The sequence below is a fragment of the Onychostruthus taczanowskii genome, unplaced genomic scaffold (genome assembly GCF_017590055.1).
Source record: "Onychostruthus taczanowskii isolate IOZ18803 unplaced genomic scaffold, ASM1759005v1 scaffold75, whole genome shotgun sequence".
NCBI lineage: Eukaryota > Metazoa > Chordata > Aves > Passeriformes > Passeridae > Onychostruthus > Onychostruthus taczanowskii.
This window is the reverse complement of record NW_024505339.1, coordinates 693,106-712,611: the sequence shown is the minus strand read 5'-3', so window position 1 is coordinate 712,611 and position 19,506 is coordinate 693,106. Positions and strand designations below refer to the sequence as shown.

At 53.8% G+C, this 19,506-nt stretch overlaps 1 protein-coding gene across 1 annotated transcript; it reads left to right on the top strand.

Moving 5' to 3' along the window:
* The first annotated feature begins 4,427 nt into the window (after nucleotides 1-4,427).
* ADORA2B (adenosine A2b receptor) lies at nucleotides 4,428-17,981 on the top strand. Its single transcript, XM_041423190.1, has 2 exons — nucleotides 4,428-4,985; nucleotides 16,816-17,981. Exons 1-2 carry the CDS (start codon nucleotides 4,621-4,623, stop codon nucleotides 17,495-17,497), a joined length of 1,047 nt encoding a protein of 348 aa, XP_041279124.1. The 5' UTR covers nucleotides 4,428-4,620; the 3' UTR covers nucleotides 17,498-17,981.
* The last annotated feature ends 1,525 nt before the right edge of the window (nucleotides 17,982-19,506 follow it).

Genomic DNA, 19,506 nt, shown 5'->3' with positions numbered 1-19,506 from the left:
AGCAGAACCACTTCTCCTTTTGCTGTGAAGAGCTGATTGGGAGTGAAGAGGACACTCAGCAAGTTCTGGGCGTTTGAACTCGTGAAGGTTCTGCCCAGGAAGCAGCTCAGCTCTGAATGAAGCAATCACAGGTTGTTTGAATTGCAAAGGGCATCAGTGCCTGTCCAGCTTCTCCGGAGCTGGTGTTGGCCTGGAAACACAACGCTTCCCATCGATTTCTCGGGGAGATTGGCTGCACCAGCTCCACCAGCATAAAGGAGACACTGGGCCCAGTACCCGCTGGGAGCCCCGTGCAGGGCTCAGCACTGCTGGGCTTGAGCAGCAGCTTTGCTTCACAAATCCTGCTGGAAGAGGCACTTGGCTTTCCACCCCAGAAGCTGGTTAGTACACAAAACCAAACACAGGGGGAAAAAAAAAGTTTCTTCAAAATGATGTTCTCATACCTTGGACTCTGCTCAGCCAAAATCCTTCCTTTTTAATTCATCTGTTTTGGTGGAGCCGTTTATGGTTTTTGGGGTTTTTTTTGGTTTTGTTTTTTTTTTTTTTTTTTTTTTTTTTAAGTCCCGTGGTGACTTCTTTGTTTTCTAATGAAACAATTTCTAAAGAATTCACACACCTGCATTGTTGTGAGATGAGTTCTTGCAGATAATTTAAAGCACCCGTTTGAGATTCCAGGATAATACCGGCTTATTATCTGGCAATGACCCTGGGGACTAGGAAAATCCAAGTTTGTTCATCCACCATTTACGATCTTAAGTTTTTCTGTTTGGTTTTCCAAGGGTTTTGCCGAATGATTGAAATCTCCAGTATGGAAATAGCTTTCCCTGGAATTTCACTCTTTGTTTTCCATCTCTTCCAGCAAAATGCCTGCAGCCCTACAGTTACCAACCTCACCCTGGGCCATTCCTCTCCTCATAATTTAATTCAGGGCTCATCAGGAGCCTTTGATGTGCTAATGCTCAACACAATGTGGGCAATAAACATGCGGAGGTGCCTGCAAGTCATCCAAACCCATCCATTCCTTTCACCTGGCTCGGGCAGACCGAGCAGTTCAGCCTGTCGCTGGCAGCACCATTTCAAAGGCGGTTTTTGTACCTGCTCTGTGGTTTAGGGGTTGCGTTGTGTCTTGGGAATCCTTTCTTGGAGTCGGGCTCAGGACGGGCTGTGTCTTGTCCAGGAAAACAGCTCAGAAGTACCAGTGGAGACTTGAGTGGGGATGGGGCTCGGGAGGCAGTGCCAGCGCTGCCAGGCTGGTGGCAGTGCCTCTGTCCCTCCTGATTTCCCATTTTCCCGTGTCGCGGGCAGTTCTGGGGTGGAGCTGCCCTCCACGGGAGGGGATGGATGGCAGCTCCTCTGCTTGCAAAACCTCCAGTGCTGGGCTGATGCCCTGCACCACCCCAGAGGCAGCTCTGCCCACCACTGCCGCGCTCACAGGTCCATGCAGGGCTGCCAAAGCCAATATGATGATGTGCCTGAAGCAGCAAGGCAGATGGACTTCTTGTATGGCATCCACCTTTATTTTTGATAGCCAGATACTATCTGTGTTGCTTTGCAGCAGAGATTCTCCCACTTCAGTTCTTGTTCTTTAACTCTGTGGGCTTAGAGAGGAAAATTTATTGTTGAGGCTGCTGAGGAGTGTCTGAGCTGGCAAATCTGGCTGCGGGACCAGCAAGAACATCTCGTCTCTCACTGGCTCGGGAGGTTTCTTCGTGCTCAGACCTGGCCGAGCCCTGGCTGGCTGTGTGTGCAGGGATGTGTTACTGGGGCTCCTCTCCAGCTCTTTGTGGCCGGGCCAAGAGCGCTGGAGGTGTGAAGGCACAGCTCGCTCGGGAAGTCCTCGGAGCAGCCGGAGCCTGCTCAGGAGAGATCACAGGGGCTGCAGGAAGAGCTCGGCCTCCGAAGCGGCAGCTCCGCTCCCCCGGGACTCAGCGACAGAAGGAACAGCACGTACGAGGCCGGAGGGCTCCTGCCAAGGCGCGGGGACAGCGGCTGTGGCCGCTCCAGGGCGCCGCTCCCTTCTCCCAGCGCAGCTCCGTTCGCAACGTGGGATCCCTTTCAATCGGCTTCCCTCGGAACAAAGGAGCCGGGGCAGTTCTTGCACTTGAAAGCAGCAGATCGGGGCTGCTGCTGTTCCCTACGTGAGTGTTGGGAGGCGAATCCCTGGAGGGAAGTGGAATCCAGGAAAATAATAGTAGTGGTGATTCATCTGGGTCTGACATCTGAGCATCCAGCAGGGCTCCGGTCCTGCCATGGTGCTGTTGTGCTCCGATTCTTGAATGGATTCTTCGCCTATCAGGCTGCCGGCTCTGGGCTGTGTTTACCTCGATGGTTCTGTGATTTCCTTGCTCCTTTACAGATTCCAGAAGATAAATTTGCAGCCTCTCTCCTGTGGATCCCCCGAGCCCCGGGAGCTGCGGGGTTTCGCAGTGCTCAGGTCGTTCTCCACAGGGCAGCAGGTTCACTTGGTATTTCCTGGAGGGAGTGTGATGCCAGATATTCCAAGAGGGCTCAAAGAGCACAGCTGGAGGGTAGGATCTGGGAATGGGCTCATCCTGGTTTTCCTGCCAGCAGGATTTAACCACGTTTGGTAGAACAGAGCTGAGCACACTTGTCCTTGGCTCCCCTTGCAGGAGTTGTATTGGGAGTCAGCTCAGTTGCACCAGTTGCTGCCAGAATAAACCACTGGACCTTGGCACAGGTTCTGCTGCTTTGGAGAGCCATGAATCTCCCAGTAATGCAAAATCCGCAATATTCACTGCCTCGCTACCTGTCTCACAGAGACCTTGCCCAAACAACCTATTCATCAGAACCTGAAATAATGGTTTCTCTGTTCATGTCTGACTTGACAAACCACAGTTTCCCTGGGCTCAGTCTGTAATAAGTGCTTCCATGATCACAAAAACAGATTTTTCTCTAATAAAATGTGTCCACTGCAGAAAGTTAATTCTGGTTTTGCTGAGGTGCCGTAAAGCAGCAGAGGTGGCTGTTGGCACATGTTCCTGCACTAGGAAAACAATGTGTGTGAAAACCCTGATGTAAATCCATCCCTTTGGGGGGAAAAGTGCTTCTCTGTGATAGTTCACATGGTTATAACAGGCTCTGCACGAGGGAAGCTGCACTCATCCCAAAATAATAAATAAACCAGTGTGGGCAAGTTCAGGATCCAGCCAGTGCTGGTGGAGCAGCCAGACCTGGGGCTGTGAACCTTGAGCTCACCTCAAACTCTGCTGCTCCTTTCAGGGCACTTCAGGCAAAAACTGAGGTTTGAGTCCCGGGATTTAAGGGCTTCCCCATTAATGCCATCATGGGTTTGGTTCTTCCCTGTGGCAGCAGAGTGCCTGGAGTGCAAAGGGCAGCACTGCTCCTGTGTGCAGATCCTTCTGTGTGCCCCCATCAAATGAAATGTACCCCCAGCACAGCTTTCTGTCAGCATCCTGAGATGTCCAACTTGATAAAAATTACTTTGTTCAGTATAAATTAAGAGCTCCCCTTTGTATCTGTCTGACCCAAAGCATTGCTGGTCAGCAAGAGTGCTTCCGTCTGCACTACACCCAAAGGAATAATTTCAATCCTATTTTTCCCATGTTTTTTGCTCAGATTTAGCTCTGGATCCTCAGAAAACATTCCCTTCCACAGGGTGTAGTTTACAACTTTGTTTTAAAAAAAGAAGGAAATCAATGGCAATATATTTTACTTTCTGTTTGCTACAGGGAGGTTTATTTTCTTTAATTGTTTGGATAGGATGTAGTTTACAACTTTGTTTTAAAAAAAAAGAAGGAAATCAATGGCAATATCTTTTACTTTATGTTTGCTACAGGAAGGTTTCTTTTCTTTAATTGTTTGGATTTTTTTCCACTTTCTACCCTGGGCTATTCAGTGCTGCTGGATGCTTCAGCAGTGGTGTGAAGTTCAATCTCTGTTCTGTGTTTTGATGGTGAACACAATATAAGGTATGAAACCTACGATGAAAAAGTAACCAGTTATTAAATTGCCTTCACCTTCCCTGCTGGTTTAAGATCCACCAGAGCAGACAACCCCTTCAGGTCTAACTTTTTTTTTAAGCTTCTTAGACTGAAACTCAACCACTTCAGCCCTGTGAGTAACAGCATTTGCTAATCCGTGGTATTTTGCCATTTCTTACATCAGGAAATACCCCGCTGTGCCACAACTATACAGAGACCGAGCGCTGCCAGGATTTTGTGAAATCTCCTACTTTGGGTCAGCGCTCTGCTGGTGGCAAATTTTATTTTCGGTGCGGCAACTCCTCTGTCCCGGAGCAGCAGCAGCATCCGGAGTCCTCGAGTTTGGCGACAGCGAGGGCAACTTTTTATTCCGAATTGTGCAAGGCGGTGCCCAAAACCTCGGGGGAGCCGTGCCGGGAGCGGGGGTTCGGGAGCGGGGCCGGGGTTCGGGAGCAGGGCCGGGGTGCAAGGGCGCTGAGCGGGACCCGCGGATGCCGGGCGGGGGCCGGGCGGTGCGGGCAGCGGGGGGCCGCGACCCGGGGCTCGCCGCGCCCCTCCGGCCCCCCAGGGCCGCGGGGAGCCCGGCCATGGGCGTTCGGCTGCCCCGTGGCGTGTTGGTACCTGCGGGAGGGCGCCCCGTGGAAAGTCCCTTCTTCCCATGAGCAGCGCCTGCTCCCGGCGCGGGGCGCTCGCCATGGACACTATGAAAACCACCTACATCGTGCTGGAGCTCATCATCGCCGTGCTCTCCATCGCCGGCAACGTGCTGGTCTGCTGGGCTGTGGCCATCAACAGCACCTTGAAGAACGCCACCAACTACTTCTTGGTGTCGCTGGCCGTGGCCGATATCGCCGTGGGGTTGTTGGCCATTCCTTTCGCCATCACCATCAGCATCGGCTTCCAGGTGGATTTTCACAGCTGCCTCTTCTTCGCCTGTTTCGTGCTGGTGCTGACCCAAAGCTCCATCTTCAGCCTGCTGGCCGTGGCCATCGACAGGTACCTGGCTATTAAGATCCCACTGAGGTAAGAGCTGGAGTGGGAGCGGGCAGCCACTATTCCTGGCAGCCCGGGTCTGATCTTCCTGCTCTTATTGTGCAGGAGCTTCCAATCTCTAGTGCTGCCCCAAAAGTTTTGCTGCTGACAGGTGATGGAAACACCAGAGGTTTGTCAGTAGCTCGCTGCAGGAATGGGATCAGTGTCCTACTTCTTGCTTCGGAATACACCTGGAAGTTCAGTTTCTGGAGGATGTTTGCCTTGGGAAGGTCAGAGGTTTCTCGGGCAGGCCCGCAGTGATGCAAGGCTGTGTTTGGGATGGCTGTGGCTCATCGGTGCAGGTATTTATACAGCCCCTTTATTGCGGTGTCCAGGCATCTCCCAGGTGATTAAATAGAGGAGCAGCCACTCTTTCTCCTCTTTCCTACTGTGAAAGGAGAAAGGAGAGCAGAAAGATTCACACGGCAGATTTTAAAGTTTTACAGTTCAGTCTCATCCAAGTGCAGCATCCAAGTCATGAATTGTTTTCCTTCTAATTAATGGGAAGTGTATTAAAATGGGGAAAACTGTATGGAACAGAAGTTACAGGCACCTCTCCAGTGGGCTGGTGCAGCATCTCCCTTAAGCTGCACCAAACCCCGGGCTTTGCATTGTGAACCACCCGAGCTTGTTCAGCTCAGTCTCCTCCGTGTCTCAGTTGTCCTTCCCTGCGAATAAGACATGGATGGAGCCCCCCGGGAGTGCAGGGCAGCTCCAGGGCCTGGCGGGGGCAGAGGCTGTGGGGAAGCAGGGCAGGTGAGGCAGGGACCTCAGCTGAACTCCCAAATTCCCCGGGCTCTGCTCGGCCCCGGCATCTCCCGCGCCCGAGCAATGAACTCACCCTGAAACGGCTTCAAAAAAGAGAAAACCCTTTCACCCTGTTCTGGCACCTTGCATCTGAGACCTCGCAGAGGTTGAGCAAATATTAATTAGTCATCGGGCAGAGGTGGAGAAGCGTGGCTGTGTGTCATGCGAGCGCGGCGCCTGGAAATTCCGGGGGATGTAGCGGGAGCGGACAGCAGGGACAGGGACAGGGACAGGTTGTTTCCAGCATCCCTGACCCTGTTTCTGACCCTCCCAGCCACCCAGCCGGGCTCACAGAGCCACCCTGGCTCCGGAAAATGCTGTGGTGTCTTTTCACCCGTTCGCTCGGTGTTTTCCCGGGATGGTGGGGCAGCAGCTACAGAAGCAGGTCAGATTTTTCAGTTTCAGTTTAATCACACCCCTGGCCACAAGCTGTCAGGCAATAACTCTATTTTTGTAGCACAAGCGCTTTCTGCAGCTGAGGAAACTGTGGTGAGGGGTCTGTGCTCTGCTGGGAGCCGGGGGGGAGCAGAGGAGCAGAAATGCCCTGAGGGATCTTTCCTGTGCCCGCAGAGGGAAGTGGCTTTGCCAGCTGTGTTTCCTCCACTCCTTTTCCCCCAGTCCTGGTCTCCAGCAGGTTTGCTCGACTCTCCATCAGGGCAGTTCATCCCAGGGCACTTTTGCCTCGCTTCGGGATTCTTTCCCAGCTTCGCTTTCCTCACCCCATCTCACGCCAAATCTTTTATTCCATTTGCACAAACGTCTTTATTCCTCTGAGTCCTTTTGAGCTGGACACAAATGGAGACCAAGGAGTCCCATCCTAGGCTGGCTGAAGTGCGAAATTTGGATTTAACTCCATCCTGGCATTGAGGCCTATTTCAGTGTTCTCAGAAGGGTCCAGAAAGGAAAAAACTCCTTTCAAAGGAGGGGAGCTCTCCCTGTGAGGAGCAGGACAATGGACAGGCCACTCCTCGGTGGCAGGAGATTTAGGGACTGATACTGAAAGGCTTTTTTTAGTTGTACACCAAGATCAAAAGGGGATAGAGGTTATAAATCTACACAGGCAAAACCCTTCTGGACTGCACCAGGGTTTTCCCAGCAAGGCTTGGTTGGAGTTTTCTCTTCAGCATCTTTATTCCACAGTGCTGCTGGCAGGGAGGGGAGGAACTTCTCCCACCACCCTCTCTGGGCAGGAGCACATTTCTGCCACTTCTGGGAGCAGGGTTGTGCTGTGGGAACAGGAAGCTGGTCATCAATTTCTAGGAATGGAGACTGGAGGAAAAGCTTTTTTCATTTAAACACCAGTTCTGGAGGCCAGTGTAGAGGCTGATATCAGGCCATGAAGTATTAAATGTTTAAGAAAATGATTTGTGCCCAGCCCTGTCCAGCGATTACCATAAATAATGTGGTTGTTGCAGAGCAGATGAGTGTCCTTGTCACATGCAGTGTTCCATCAGCTCCCTGTGGAAAGCTCAGCAGGGACATTAAGGACTGGCTGTGCCACATTATTTAATACCCTTTCAGAGCTGTTTGAGAGGCTGGGCAGGCCTGTGGGCTGGGGTGCACAGCAGAACTTTGCATTACAGCCAGGCTAATAATGGATTTTTCAGCTCTGTGGCTGAACCAAGAAATCCCATGGGGAAGAGGAAAATTGTTTCAGTGAAACTGGAACAGGGATGTTGGGAGGTTTCAGTGAAGCAAAATGATCCTGACCAACCTGGCAGATTTTGGGTTGAGTTACCCAGCCCTTCCGATTTGGCTGTTCTGCTCTTTGAGGTCAAGACCTCCTCACTGGGGAAGGAACTGACAACTTCTCATCTGGAGAACTACAGAACAAAAATCTTATTTTAAAAATGGTGGTTTAGAGCCTTCCCTCTTCTGGCTAAAAATATTTGCTGAATTTGACCCGAAGCCATGAATTCTTTCTGTCCCTCGAAACTCGTATTTCGCTTGTTTGCTTTTGATGAATTTTCTGTTTGTGGAGAAGCCCCCACCCACGCTGCCCATTCTGTGCAGCTGCAGCTCCCAGCCCTTCCCTGGCTCCCTTCTCCCTTGGCCATCACCAGGAGGCAGCTCCTTGTCCTTGTCCCTTCTTCCTGCACCCTCCTGGCTGCTGCCACCCCTGAGTGCCCGTCCCTGTGCCCAGCTCCATCCCAGCTCTCCTCTGCCAGCCTCACCCCCCAGCACTTCCTCCAAGCAGAATATCCAAACCAGGGAACTGAGCATCTCTCAGCAGCAGCAGCAGCAAATCCATCCTGCAGAGAGCACTTGGCACAGAGGCTTTTGCTCTCTGGCTTCCTCCAGGGCTGGATTTCACCCCACAGTCCCGTAGCTGGGAGCCAAAGAAGATTTGTAGGTGGAATAAAACAGTTTCCTTTTATTTGCATTAACCCAAATCCTTTGGCAGGGCAAAGAATTGTAGGTAGGGATGGATGCCTGGAACAAACGTGTCAGGAATTAGGGAGGGAGAAGAGAATCTGTATTTAGAGAGCAAAAGGAGAGTGAAACACTGAGTAAGAGCACACTGTGTGTGCCCCTGTCCACTGGTACCTCCTGCAGGACAGTGACCGTGGTGCTGCTGCCTGGCAAACACCCCAGCTGGGACCTGCCATGGGAAAATGATCCCCAGCTCCCTGGGATCTGAGCTGATCTGCTGCTTGTCCTGGGTTTAATTCTCTCCCATCTTCAGCTTTACCCCTTGCAGATGTGCAGGACTGATGTTCCAGGGAAGCTTTGCTATGAACTGGAATCCCAGCCACATCCTCTCCTTTTCTGCACATCTTTGAGCCCTTGCTGCCCCTCCTGGAGCCAGAGGATGCTCCTATGGATTCCCAATCAGTTAATGGGATCAGGATCTGTTAATGGTGCTGCCCTGACCTGCCTCTGCTCCTGCCAGTGTCCCACAGGAGCTGCTGCCCCCCTTGGCTTTGACATGAGGAAGGCAGGAGTGCAGCTCCTTCCTGCTGTCCTCGTGGGACAGATTACATTTGGATTATTGCTGGTTTTCCTCATCCTTTCCAGAGGTGGCCTGGCTGATGCTGAGGCTCTGTGCTGCAGAGGAGGGGTTCCCTGTGCATTCCCCTGCAGGGATCTGTTCCCAGATCCCTGTCAGATCCCAGCTTGCTGCTCAGCAAAGCAAACTGCTGGGGTTTGATGTCAAGAGGGAGGGCTGGAGCTGCTGGGGAGCAGAGAAAATCCTCCTGGTGTTCACCTGCCACTCTGTGGGTGCCATGGGCACACAGGGCTGCAGCTGCTCTTCCTCCCTGTGCCCTTGCCTCATTTCCTTCTGTCCTTGCACTGCCCTTCAGCTGAACCCCTGGTGAGTTCTGCTGCTGCCCTGTGGCTCCCGTGCTGTGCCCACTCCTGAGCTTCCCAATTCCTGCTTCCAGAGCCTCCCCATCCCCAGGATGCTGTGTCTGCCTTGGTTATCACTGAGTTACAAACTGAAGTGCCACAAACCCAGCAAGGGCAGGAGGGCTGGTCTGTTCACTTGAGCAGTGGAGCTGTCACATCTTTAGGGGAAGTTTGTGGCAGCCAAGGGGGACGTGGGAGGCTCTCCCAGGGCTGCCACTCGCTCCAGGCTTTGGGTGCAGCCAAAACACAACAAAATCAGCAGTAATCACATGTGCCCTCGTGGCAATAAAGTAGAGAGGGGAAATCACAGCTATTTTTAGCTGTGAGCAGCCTGGTTTCCTTAAAATGCATGTCCTAGATTTTTATATCTTTTCCGCACCTCCGAGGCCACTTCCCTCCCAAAAAAACAAAAGTCCTGACAGGAAAAGGAATTGGGACCTCTCTGGGACCTCTGCCCCCTCTGCAGAAGCTGGGGACAGCAGGGATGCCAGGGAGCATCAGGGATGTCAGGGCTGGCTCCAGGCTGTTGGCTGAGGGCACTGATCTCCAGGCTGTCAGAACCCAGATCTTTAGATTTAGAAGGTTTTTATTTTGTTTTGGCCAGCTCAACCTGTAAAAAAATACAGGTTCATTTTATTTTTTTTTTAAAAGGACCTTTTGAAATCCAGCAAAATTTTGCTCCAGAAGATCTTTTGACCTCTCCCTGCAAAAAACACACAAAACCAAAATGTTTTGGCAGAAACTGTTTTATTTTGAAGTTGCAAGTTTTTGCAGTGTTAATTATCAAGCTGCTGCTTAGGACTTATGTGAAATTTGCTGTTTGCCAGAGCAATGAGCACAGACCACAAAACTGAGTCTTTGAGGAGTGCTCTGCCCTGACCCTGGGCTGCCCCAGGCAGGGACCACGCGGGGTCTGGGGACTCCTCTTACTGTATTTGATCCACAAGATGCCAGGAATTGGTGACTCCAGCTGTGCCTCCAGATGTGTCAGTCCTGTCCCCACCCCACCGGCTCACAGGCTTGTAGAAGAGACTGAGTTTAGGGAATTTGTGCAATCCAGAGAGAGGATTAACTCCTAATCCAATGGATGACATCAGGCTTGGGCAGGAGCCACAAATAACCTGGGAGTGCAGCAGTGGGAGTGTGTCCCTGTGTGTGTCCCTGCTCTTCCACCCTGCAGTGCCCTGTGGCCACTGGTGTCACTGGGACCAGAGCTGCTGGACCCACTGGGGACAAGGGACAGAGCACAGTCCCTGCAGGAGCAGCCCTTGGCCATGTCCCCCTTTCCCAGTGCTCAAGCCTTCCACAGGATTGTGCCCCTTGTGCTGGCACAGGCTGGGTGCTCTGTCCAGCCTGGAAGTGCCCAGGCAGGGAGGAGAGGACGGGCTGGCACAGGCTGGGTGCCCTGTCCAGCCTGGAAGTGCCCAGGCAGGGAGGAGAGGATGGGTTGGCACAGGCTGGGTGCTCTGTCCAGCCTGGAAGTGCCCAGGCAGGGAGGAGAGGATGGGCTGGCACAGGCTGGGTGCCCTGTCCAGCCTGGAAGTGCCCAGGCAGGGAGGAGAGGATGGGCTGGCACAGGCTGGGTGCTCTGTCCAGCCTGGAAGTGCCCAGGCAGGGAGGAGAGGATGGGCTGGCACAGGCTGGGTGCTCTGTCCAGCCTGGAAGTGCCCAGGCAGGGAGGAGAGGATGGGCTGGCACAGGCTGGGTGCTCTGTCCAGCCTGGAAGTGCCCAGGCAGGGAGGAGAGGACGGGCTGGGCTCCTGGAGCTGCTGGGATGGGGCAGGGTGGGCTCGGTGCTGACCCTGCCCCATCCCCCAGCCAGGACAGCTGAGCAGCAGCTCGGTGGGGCTGCTGGGTGGAAAGGCAGCGGTTTGGAAAACTTTGGGAAGGGGGTTCCACCCCTTTCATTGCAGAGGGAGGGATCCAGCAGGGATCTGCCATCGCGCCCTTATCGCAGCGAGCCGGCGCTGGGAGGGGCAGCGGTCAGCGCTGGGCGGGATCGCTCCGAGCAGCTGCCCCCGACCCCAGCCCCTATCTCACCCCTGCCAGGCACCCCGACCTCAGCCCCTGGTGCTGCACGGCCAGGCCTGACCCTCGGGGAGCTTGGGAAGGACAGAAACCCCCAGACCCAGCACACTGATACGGCTGGGCTGCAGAGCCCCGGGGGGGCCGAGGAGGGGCTCGGGCTTTAAACAGGGGAGAGCTGCGGGGCTGCGTTCTAGGGCAGGCTCAGGAACACAAAACACCGGGATCACGCTGGTTCCACACCAGTACCACACCAGTACCACGCTGGTTCCACACCAGTACCACACCAGTGAGTGTCTCACTGATTCCACACCAGTATCACACCAGTACCACGCTGGTTCCACACCAGTACCAAAAAAGTATCACACCAGTGAGTGTCTCACTGATTCCACACCAGTATCACACCAGTACCACGCTGGTTCCACACCAGTACCACACTCTGCTGCAGGCCCGGGGCCGTGTTGGGGCAGCTGCTGATGTTGGGAGCCGGGGGCTGCTGGAGCGTGGGAGCAGCGCGCAGGGCGAGGGGGCTGAGCTCATTTCCTTCCTGTGCTCCGGGGCTCTCGGCCTCTGTTTGCCCCAGCCTGGCTTGGCCCAGCCCGCCCCGCTGACACCCCCGGTGTCTGAGCTCGGCTTTCAGCCGCCTTTTCTCACCCTGCCGAGCAGCGAGCACGGGCAGATGTCACCTGCAGATGTCACCTGCAGATGTCACCTGCAGCCCCCTCGGGCCGCTCGAGAGGCCCCGCACCCCCCAGCGCTGTCAGTGCCCAGCAAACGCAGGGCTGCAGATTCCCGTGTGAGCCCCCAGGTTACCCGGCCGTGTGCCATCTGCAGGTTTTATACCTCTCCGTGTTCCTCCGTCCCACGGCGCTGCACAGCCGATGTCCCGTGGCTGTCCCCTGTCCCCAGGAGCTGCGGGGACAGCAGGCACAGGAGCCGGGCTGTCCCTGTCCCGGCTCTGTCACCACCCGAGAAGGAGGGCTCACAGGAGGGGTGAGGGCGTGGTTGGGAATATCCCGGGCAGGTTTTAAACCTGCAGCTCTTTGACAGCCCCGGCTCGTGGCTGGGGACACGGGGACCAAGGAGGGGACATTGCCTTCCACCCGGGTGGGCTGGGTATGCCCGGTGTGCCAGTTCCTCTGCTTTCCCTGCTCCTGAGCCGGGCTGGCGGGTGACAGTGACAGTGTGATAGTGTGGCACTGTGACAGTGTGACACTGTGGCAGTGTGACACTGTGACAGTGTGACAGTGTGGCACTGTGACAGTGTGACACTCTGGCAGTGTGACACTGTGACAGTGTGACAATGTGACAGTGTGGCAGTGTGACACTGGCAGTGTGACACTGTGACAGTGTGACATTCTGGCAGTGTGACGCTCTGGCAGTGTGACACTAGCAGTGTGACACTGTGACACTGTGCCACTGGCAGTGTGGCAGTCCCGCCCAGCGGAAGGCCGGCAGTGCTGCTGTCCCCGCACAATGGGGACAGATGCAGGAGGAAGTGCTTTGTCTGCCCGGGCCAGGGACACTCGCAGATGTCCCACTTCCCCAGCTGACAGCGTCACCACTGCTCACAGCTCTGGCCGCCAACTCCTTCCTGGTTAAACAGCTTTTCCTTTTTATTTCTTTTTCTTTCTTTTTCTTCCCCCCACCCTCCTCTCTAAGGTGCAATTTATGATTCATTTAAAATGTCCTGCCAGGATATTTCAGCTGCTGTGTGATCTCCATTCCGTGGCTGTGCATGGAGCACAGAGGCAGCAACGGTGTTCATTTTGTTATAGCTAAAACAAAAAAAACAAACAAACAAACAAAAAAATTAAAAAATGAGCAAGATGCAAAGTACAGCTGTGAGGAGGTGACAAGGACACAAAGCCTGGCAGCCGAGCTGCGCTCACCCCTTGTGAATGGAGGTGTCTGTGCATTTCCCCATACACTTAAAATAGAAATATATGAATTGTCACTGGCTGTTTGTACCACAGCACCTGCCTGGTCCCAGTTCTGCAAACTCCATCTGCTCCTGTCCCTGCACCCAGCAGCCTGGGCACGGGGCAGGGTGGGGAGGGAGCTGGGGAGCACAAACCATGTGTGGGTTTGGACTTTGGGCTCTGGAATTGTTCATCAGAGGCTGATCCTGCTCTGGAGGCACTGGGAGAACCCAAAGCCCTTGAGCAGCCTCTGCTCTGGCCCAGGGACACGAAGGACAGCCCAGGGCTGTGTGGCACCACCAGGCTGTGGCGTGGGACAGGCAGGGACAGGCAGGATTCTCCTGCTCCTGCTCTCTGACATAAATCACGTGGCAGTAACAGTCCCATTCCAGAGTGTTTCCTCCAGCTGCCCCAAGCCCTTCACCCCACAGGTGAATTTCTCCTGCTGTGCTTTCCTTGTTTGACAGAGCTCAGGGCAGCAGGGCTGGGCTGAGCCCCCAGGTCCAGCAGGGGCTGGTGGGCAGATGCCAGGGATGTGCAGGACATGACTCAGTTCCTGCCTTTGGGAGCCAAACTCTGCCAGGCCGGGCTGGCAGCGTGTCCTGCTCTGTGCCAGCTGTGCTCAGCACCAGCCTGGGCACCTTGGCTGCTTCCCAGCCCCAGGAAATGGCAGCAGAAATGCAAAAATCCCAACCCCGAGCATCCTCCAACACACAGAGCGAGGCTTCCGAGCAGAACCCGCTCTTCTGGGGTTTGCTGTGAGCTCTCCCAGAAAAACTCTGGGGTTTGCAGGGGCCACGGGGGTGCTGCTGTGGGAAGGCCACCAGGAGCAGGGGACAGCTCTGTGGCCTGTGTGGGTGAGGGGACAGCGGGGACAGCCCCAGCTGCCCACGGGGACACTGCAAAAGCTGAGCTGTCCCTCAAGCAGTGCCTTGTCCTCCTGCAGTGACACTGGTGGAGTGCTCGGCTCCCTCCACCAGGACAGGAGCCTGACTCACCCCAGCATGGCCTCGGGGCTCCCAGGGCTCGGGTGGGAGCTGGGGTAATTAAAACCTTCATGCTGATTGCACCAGTAAAGAGACTTTGCCTGGCGGTGTAGAAGGAACTAACACATTGCCAGGTTATTTAATTCCAATAAATCATTTTAAAATATTCAGCTGTTATTTACATTAAGGCAACATTTGATGCCTCTGGGGGGAAGTGTAGAGGTGATTCAATATTTGTTATACATTAGTTGAGCAGACTTAGGTAAATTTACTTTAATAGGTTTTTTTTGCCTAATAATATTAAGCCTAAAAGAGAATGAAGGATGGATTTGCTGGAGAATTCTGAGCTGTGAAAATCTGTTGGTTCCTCACTGTCTGACCCTGTTTCATGGAGCTTAGGGAAGAGCTTGTGAGACTCCTCATACCTGGATCTGGTGACATTCATTAATTTATTTTTTAAGCATGTACTTAACTTCTGTTGACTTAAGGGCAATACAGGCAGGGTCCCACCAAATATTAATTAAGGTAATTAATTCCCACTAATATTATTAAGGTAATTAATGAACAATTCTAGGACATCAGGCTATTCTCAGTTTCACTCTGGGCTCTTCTGGCTGGCCACAGCAGTGACCATCAGCAGCACCTGCTGTCAGCTGGGTGCAGAGATGGTGGGAGGGCTTTGCAATGCAAATTCTGGGGAAATGAAGAGCTAATCTGAGCAGGACAGTTGTTCCCTGTGAAAAACCATCTCCACCTCTATCCTGGGCCTCCAGCCCTCCCCACTGCTCTCACAGGCTGGGAGCCCAGGATGTTTTCACATCTTCTCCCCGGAGATATAAAAATGCACGTGCCACGGTCCCTCTGCAGCTCCACTGGGAGCACTGGGAGGAGCCAGCAGCTCTAAAATAAACAGGCCACCAGGACAGCCACTGGAACATCAAGTGGCTTCTTGACTGGTCTTGTAAACCTTCAAGCCTTATCTTAGCAGAAGAGTTCAGGAGAAGAGCAGATGGAAGAAGCCTTATTTGGGGCCAAGTGCTCCCAGCAAGAGGCAGAAGTGAACGTCACCAGCCTGGGACCTCAGCATGGCCATGGTGGCTCCTCCTGTTCCTGAGCACACAAACCCCTCCATTCCTTCAGTTTCTGCTGCTAAACGGGCCCTTTGGCATTTTCCAGTCTCACCATGGTAGTTTTTGGGATGGAGCACCTGAACAGATCCTCTCTAAGCAGGGCAAGCCAAGCCAGAGCTGCAGAGTTCCCTTTCCACTGCAGAGCTGAGAGAGCAGCAGCTCCTGGTGCTCTGCAGCACCGACTGAGCCTGGCCAGGGCTGCAGCTCAAGACTCAGGCTTTGCCAAGAGATTGGGTTTCTGTCAGCTTCTCAAATCTCAATGATTTCAGGTCCCACAAGCCCAGACCAGCTCCAGCTTCTGAAAACTTAATGTGGGGTCTCAAAAGCAACAGGCTTGGCCTCACTGATACCCTATTTGAGAACTTCTCATCTTCTAAGTATTGGAACTTATTAATAATGAGAGAAAAATGCAGGAGAAGCCCCTCAGTGGCTGCATCTACCCTTCAGACACCAACCCAAGGACTGTGTCCACAATTCTGCAGCACCTAAACGTGGCTGCTGCTGCTGCCTGCTCCCAGCCAGCCCAGCTGGTGCCTGAAGAAGGAGCTGAGGGCTCCCCCAGCCCCTCTTTGACCCCCAGGTGGTGCTGGCAGACCCCCACTGTCCCCCCATCCTTGCAGGAGGAGCAGGAGCTGAGCTCACAGGAGGCAGTGCAGTGATTCACAGGCACAGCTGCAGTTCTGTGGGAATAAAACCTCCCCTGCCTCACGGCCGGAAGAAAATCAGAACAAACGTTCTTAGGAAAGGAGGAGCAGGGCAGCCAAGCCAGAGTAAACAAGCACTGAGAGAAGGGTGTGGAAGGAGGGGACGTGTGGCAGCCAGCAGACTGGCTGGCTGAGGAGAGGACAGGAATGGGTTTCTCATGTTGTCTTCTAGCACTTGCAGGTTCTTCCTATCTCCAGACAGGGATCTGACTGATGCTTTGATTTTGGCAGCTGCTCTGGTTGCTCCCAAACCAGACTTTTGACTTTTGCTGCTTCAGGTTCCAGCTCTGCTTGTGTCTCTGAGCATCTGAGGGCTGGAGGAGCCATGAAGGGACTCAGCGGCATGAGGAAGGTGTGGGGCAGCACCAGGCTCAGCACTGCACCAACTGTCCCTGGGCCACAGCAGAGCTTCTTCATACCCCACATGGGATTGCAAGGTGGAACCGGGCAGCAGCATTGCCCCAGCTGGCCGGGGTCAGCCAGGAACTGGCCCAGCAGCTGCCCCAGCGTGCCCAGCAGTGGCTGCTCAGAGCCAGAGAGCACCAGGCACAGGGAGCCTCCCTGCCCATGCCCTGCTGGCAGTTGGTGGTTTAGGATCACGCAATGATAAAGCTTTTTTAAGCCTTCAAATCCCTTCCCTCCCCTTGCAGGGGGTTTGTGGGCTGGGGCAGTGGCTGGCGCCTCTCAGGAATAGTAAATGAGTCACCTCCCCAAATCACGGGGTGCGGGTGGAGACACAGGTGAGAGGTTTTGCCCCTCGGCGATCAGAGAGGTGAGGCCCCCTCGTGGGTGTGGCTTTTGCCTCATTAACCAAACCACTGATGACTTTAACTGCAGGGAAGTCACCAGTGCTCATTTATATAACATTTGCTGTGGTTCTGTCCCGGGGGTTGCAGGTACAACAGCCTGGTGACGGGCAAGCGGGCGAGGGGACTCATCGCAGTGCTGTGGCTCCTGTCCTTTGGGATTGGACTGACCCCTCTGATGGGCTGGAACAAAGCCATGAGTGGCTGTCCCAACGCCACCAACGAGACAGGGACAGAGCCCCACGGCTGCTTCATCTCGTGCCTCTTTGAGAACGTGGTGACCATGAGCTACATGGTCTACTTCAACTTCTTTGGCTGCGTGCTGCTCCCGCTCCTCATCATGCTGGGGATCTACATCAAGATATTCATGGTGGCCTGCAAGCAGCTGCACCAGATCGAGCTGATGGGCAACTCCAGGACCACCCTGCAGAAGGAGGTCCATGCAGCCAAGTCTCTGGCCATCATCGTGGGGCTTTTTGCCTTCTGCTGGCTGCCCCTGCACATCTTGAACTGCATCACGCACTTCCACGAGGACTTCTCCAGATCCAAGCCCGAGTGGGTGATGTACGTGGCCATCATCCTGTCCCACGCCAACTCCGTCATCAACCCCATCATCTACGCCTACAGGATCCGGGATTTCCGCTGCACCTTCCGCAAGATCCTCTCCAAGATCCTCTGCAAGGCCGACGAGTTCCCCAAGTGTCCCTCTGAGCACAACCAGCACCTGACTGTCATCAACATCAGCTCCCCCGCGGCCTCGGTCACCGTGTGACCCAGCCCGGCCCTGGCGCTGCCCCTCGGGTGCCAGGAGTGCTCTGACACGAGCACGATGCGCTCGTGCAGCTGTGGTTTTATTTTTATTTTTGTAATGAACGTGGTGCCTGGCAGGGGAGTGACCTGAGCGGGGACACCGAGCGCCCTCCTGCAGCCCCAGGGGGTGTGAGAGCTGTGATCCTGTTGTGTTTCCTTTCCAGGTGTTTCCCTTCCAGGTTGGACACTGACTGGGGAAGACTCACCTGCTGGGGGGGTGTTTCCCCAATTGTGCTGCTCATGTCAAGTCATAGGATCTTTATTTTAATTATTATTATTATTATTTTTTAATACTTGGATTCATTTAGGAGTAATAATATCGTGTCTGTTTTTTGAGTTGTTCTCTAAGTTCATACTTGACAGCACTTTGGTAATACCCTCATTATTCCATCAATTTTTTGATGCAGCTTGTATTCTCTGATGGGAAAAAGTCTTACTTAGCCCCATTACTGGTGTGAAACTGAATCTGTGTTCCAGGCACTGAGGGGAGGGGCCGTGAGGATGGGAAAGCCAGGTCAGAACTGGCCAGCCCAGCATGGAAACCCCAATACTGAAAGATTTGAGAAAAGGCTTCACCACGGTTTTAGAGCAGAGGTTTTATTGCCTTTAAATCACTTTGGTTCACAGGGCTGTGCAGCCCAGTGCTTCAGGTTTGCCTCCAGATCTGTTCCCAGCCTCAAAATGCAGGAGGCACAAGTGCCCCAAAGGTCCTGGCTGGTCTGATCCAGAGCCACCGAGGCCAGTGTCACTCTGCCTTGGGGACACAAGCTCCACAATTGGGTTTTTACTCTGCCAGCCTTGCAGGTTTTAGCCGTGAGAGGTGGATGCTGCAGCTCACCTGACTCCTAAAGCTTCGTCTGGCTGGGGCACCCCTGCAGCCCTGTAACCCACAGAAGCTGTGAATGATTTTTTTTTTTTTCCTAACAGTAATTTTCATATTTTTATCCCTGAAAATTTGTACTTTAATCACACAGAAATCAACTTTATATTTTTTTAAATTCTGTTGCACTAAAAGGGGGGTACAAGACCCCAAGAGTTTCATTTCTCTGGCATATATAATGACAAATGTCGTGTAAAATCAATTGATAAGCTGAAGAAATCTTGTTCCTGCAGCATCTCCTCTGCCAGCTGGCAAGGGCTGCAGGCAGCAGCTGCAGGAATGACTCTGAGCCCACCAAGCACAGGGAATGTTCCCTGGGAGTGCTGGATTTCACTGCCATTGGAGCAGCTCAGCCCCAGACCCGGGTGAAATCACCAGAGAGCTCTGAATGGCTTTGCAATGTTTATGCAATGTCCAAATTTAGCTGCAGCTCAGTGTCTCACATAGGGGCACTTCCAGCACGAGTGTGAGCAGTTCCAGTCCCTGTCCCAGGTGCCCCACTCAGCTTCCTGCCTTGGCCAGGGGCCACCTCCTGCCACCTGGGCAGGGCCTGGCTCCCTCCTCCCTCCATCCCTTCCCTTCTGTGTTATCTTTGGCTGAGTTCCTGCTGTTAATCAGGGCTGGAAACCAGCAGGGTTTCACCTGCAGCCCTGGCACTGTTGCCAAGTGGTTGAAGCCACATTTATCCTCACAATGAAGGATGGAATCTCTCCCTTTGGCTGCCTGAAACCGACCCAAACTCTCACAGCAGCAACAGAGTGAAACTCTCAGTGCTGTAACACCACGACAGAAGGTCCCAGAACACTTGTCCACCTGTGAGAGCTTCCAGTGCAGCTCAGCATCCACCACTGCTCCCTTCCCATGCCTCTCATGAGCCAGAATTCCTGCAGGTGGATGTGGAGCATCCCTAGCCCAGCTGTGCCTTTGGGCTGTCAGGCATTAACTCTGCCCAGGTCAGCGGGCACAGGAAGTGCCTTTGTGGATCTGAGCCAAACAAATTTCAAGGCAAAATAAAAATAGGGCACCTCCCTTGTCCCCCTCAATGAAAAGCTCTGAAGGTTTCTATAAAAATGTGAAGCAAAAGCAGCAGA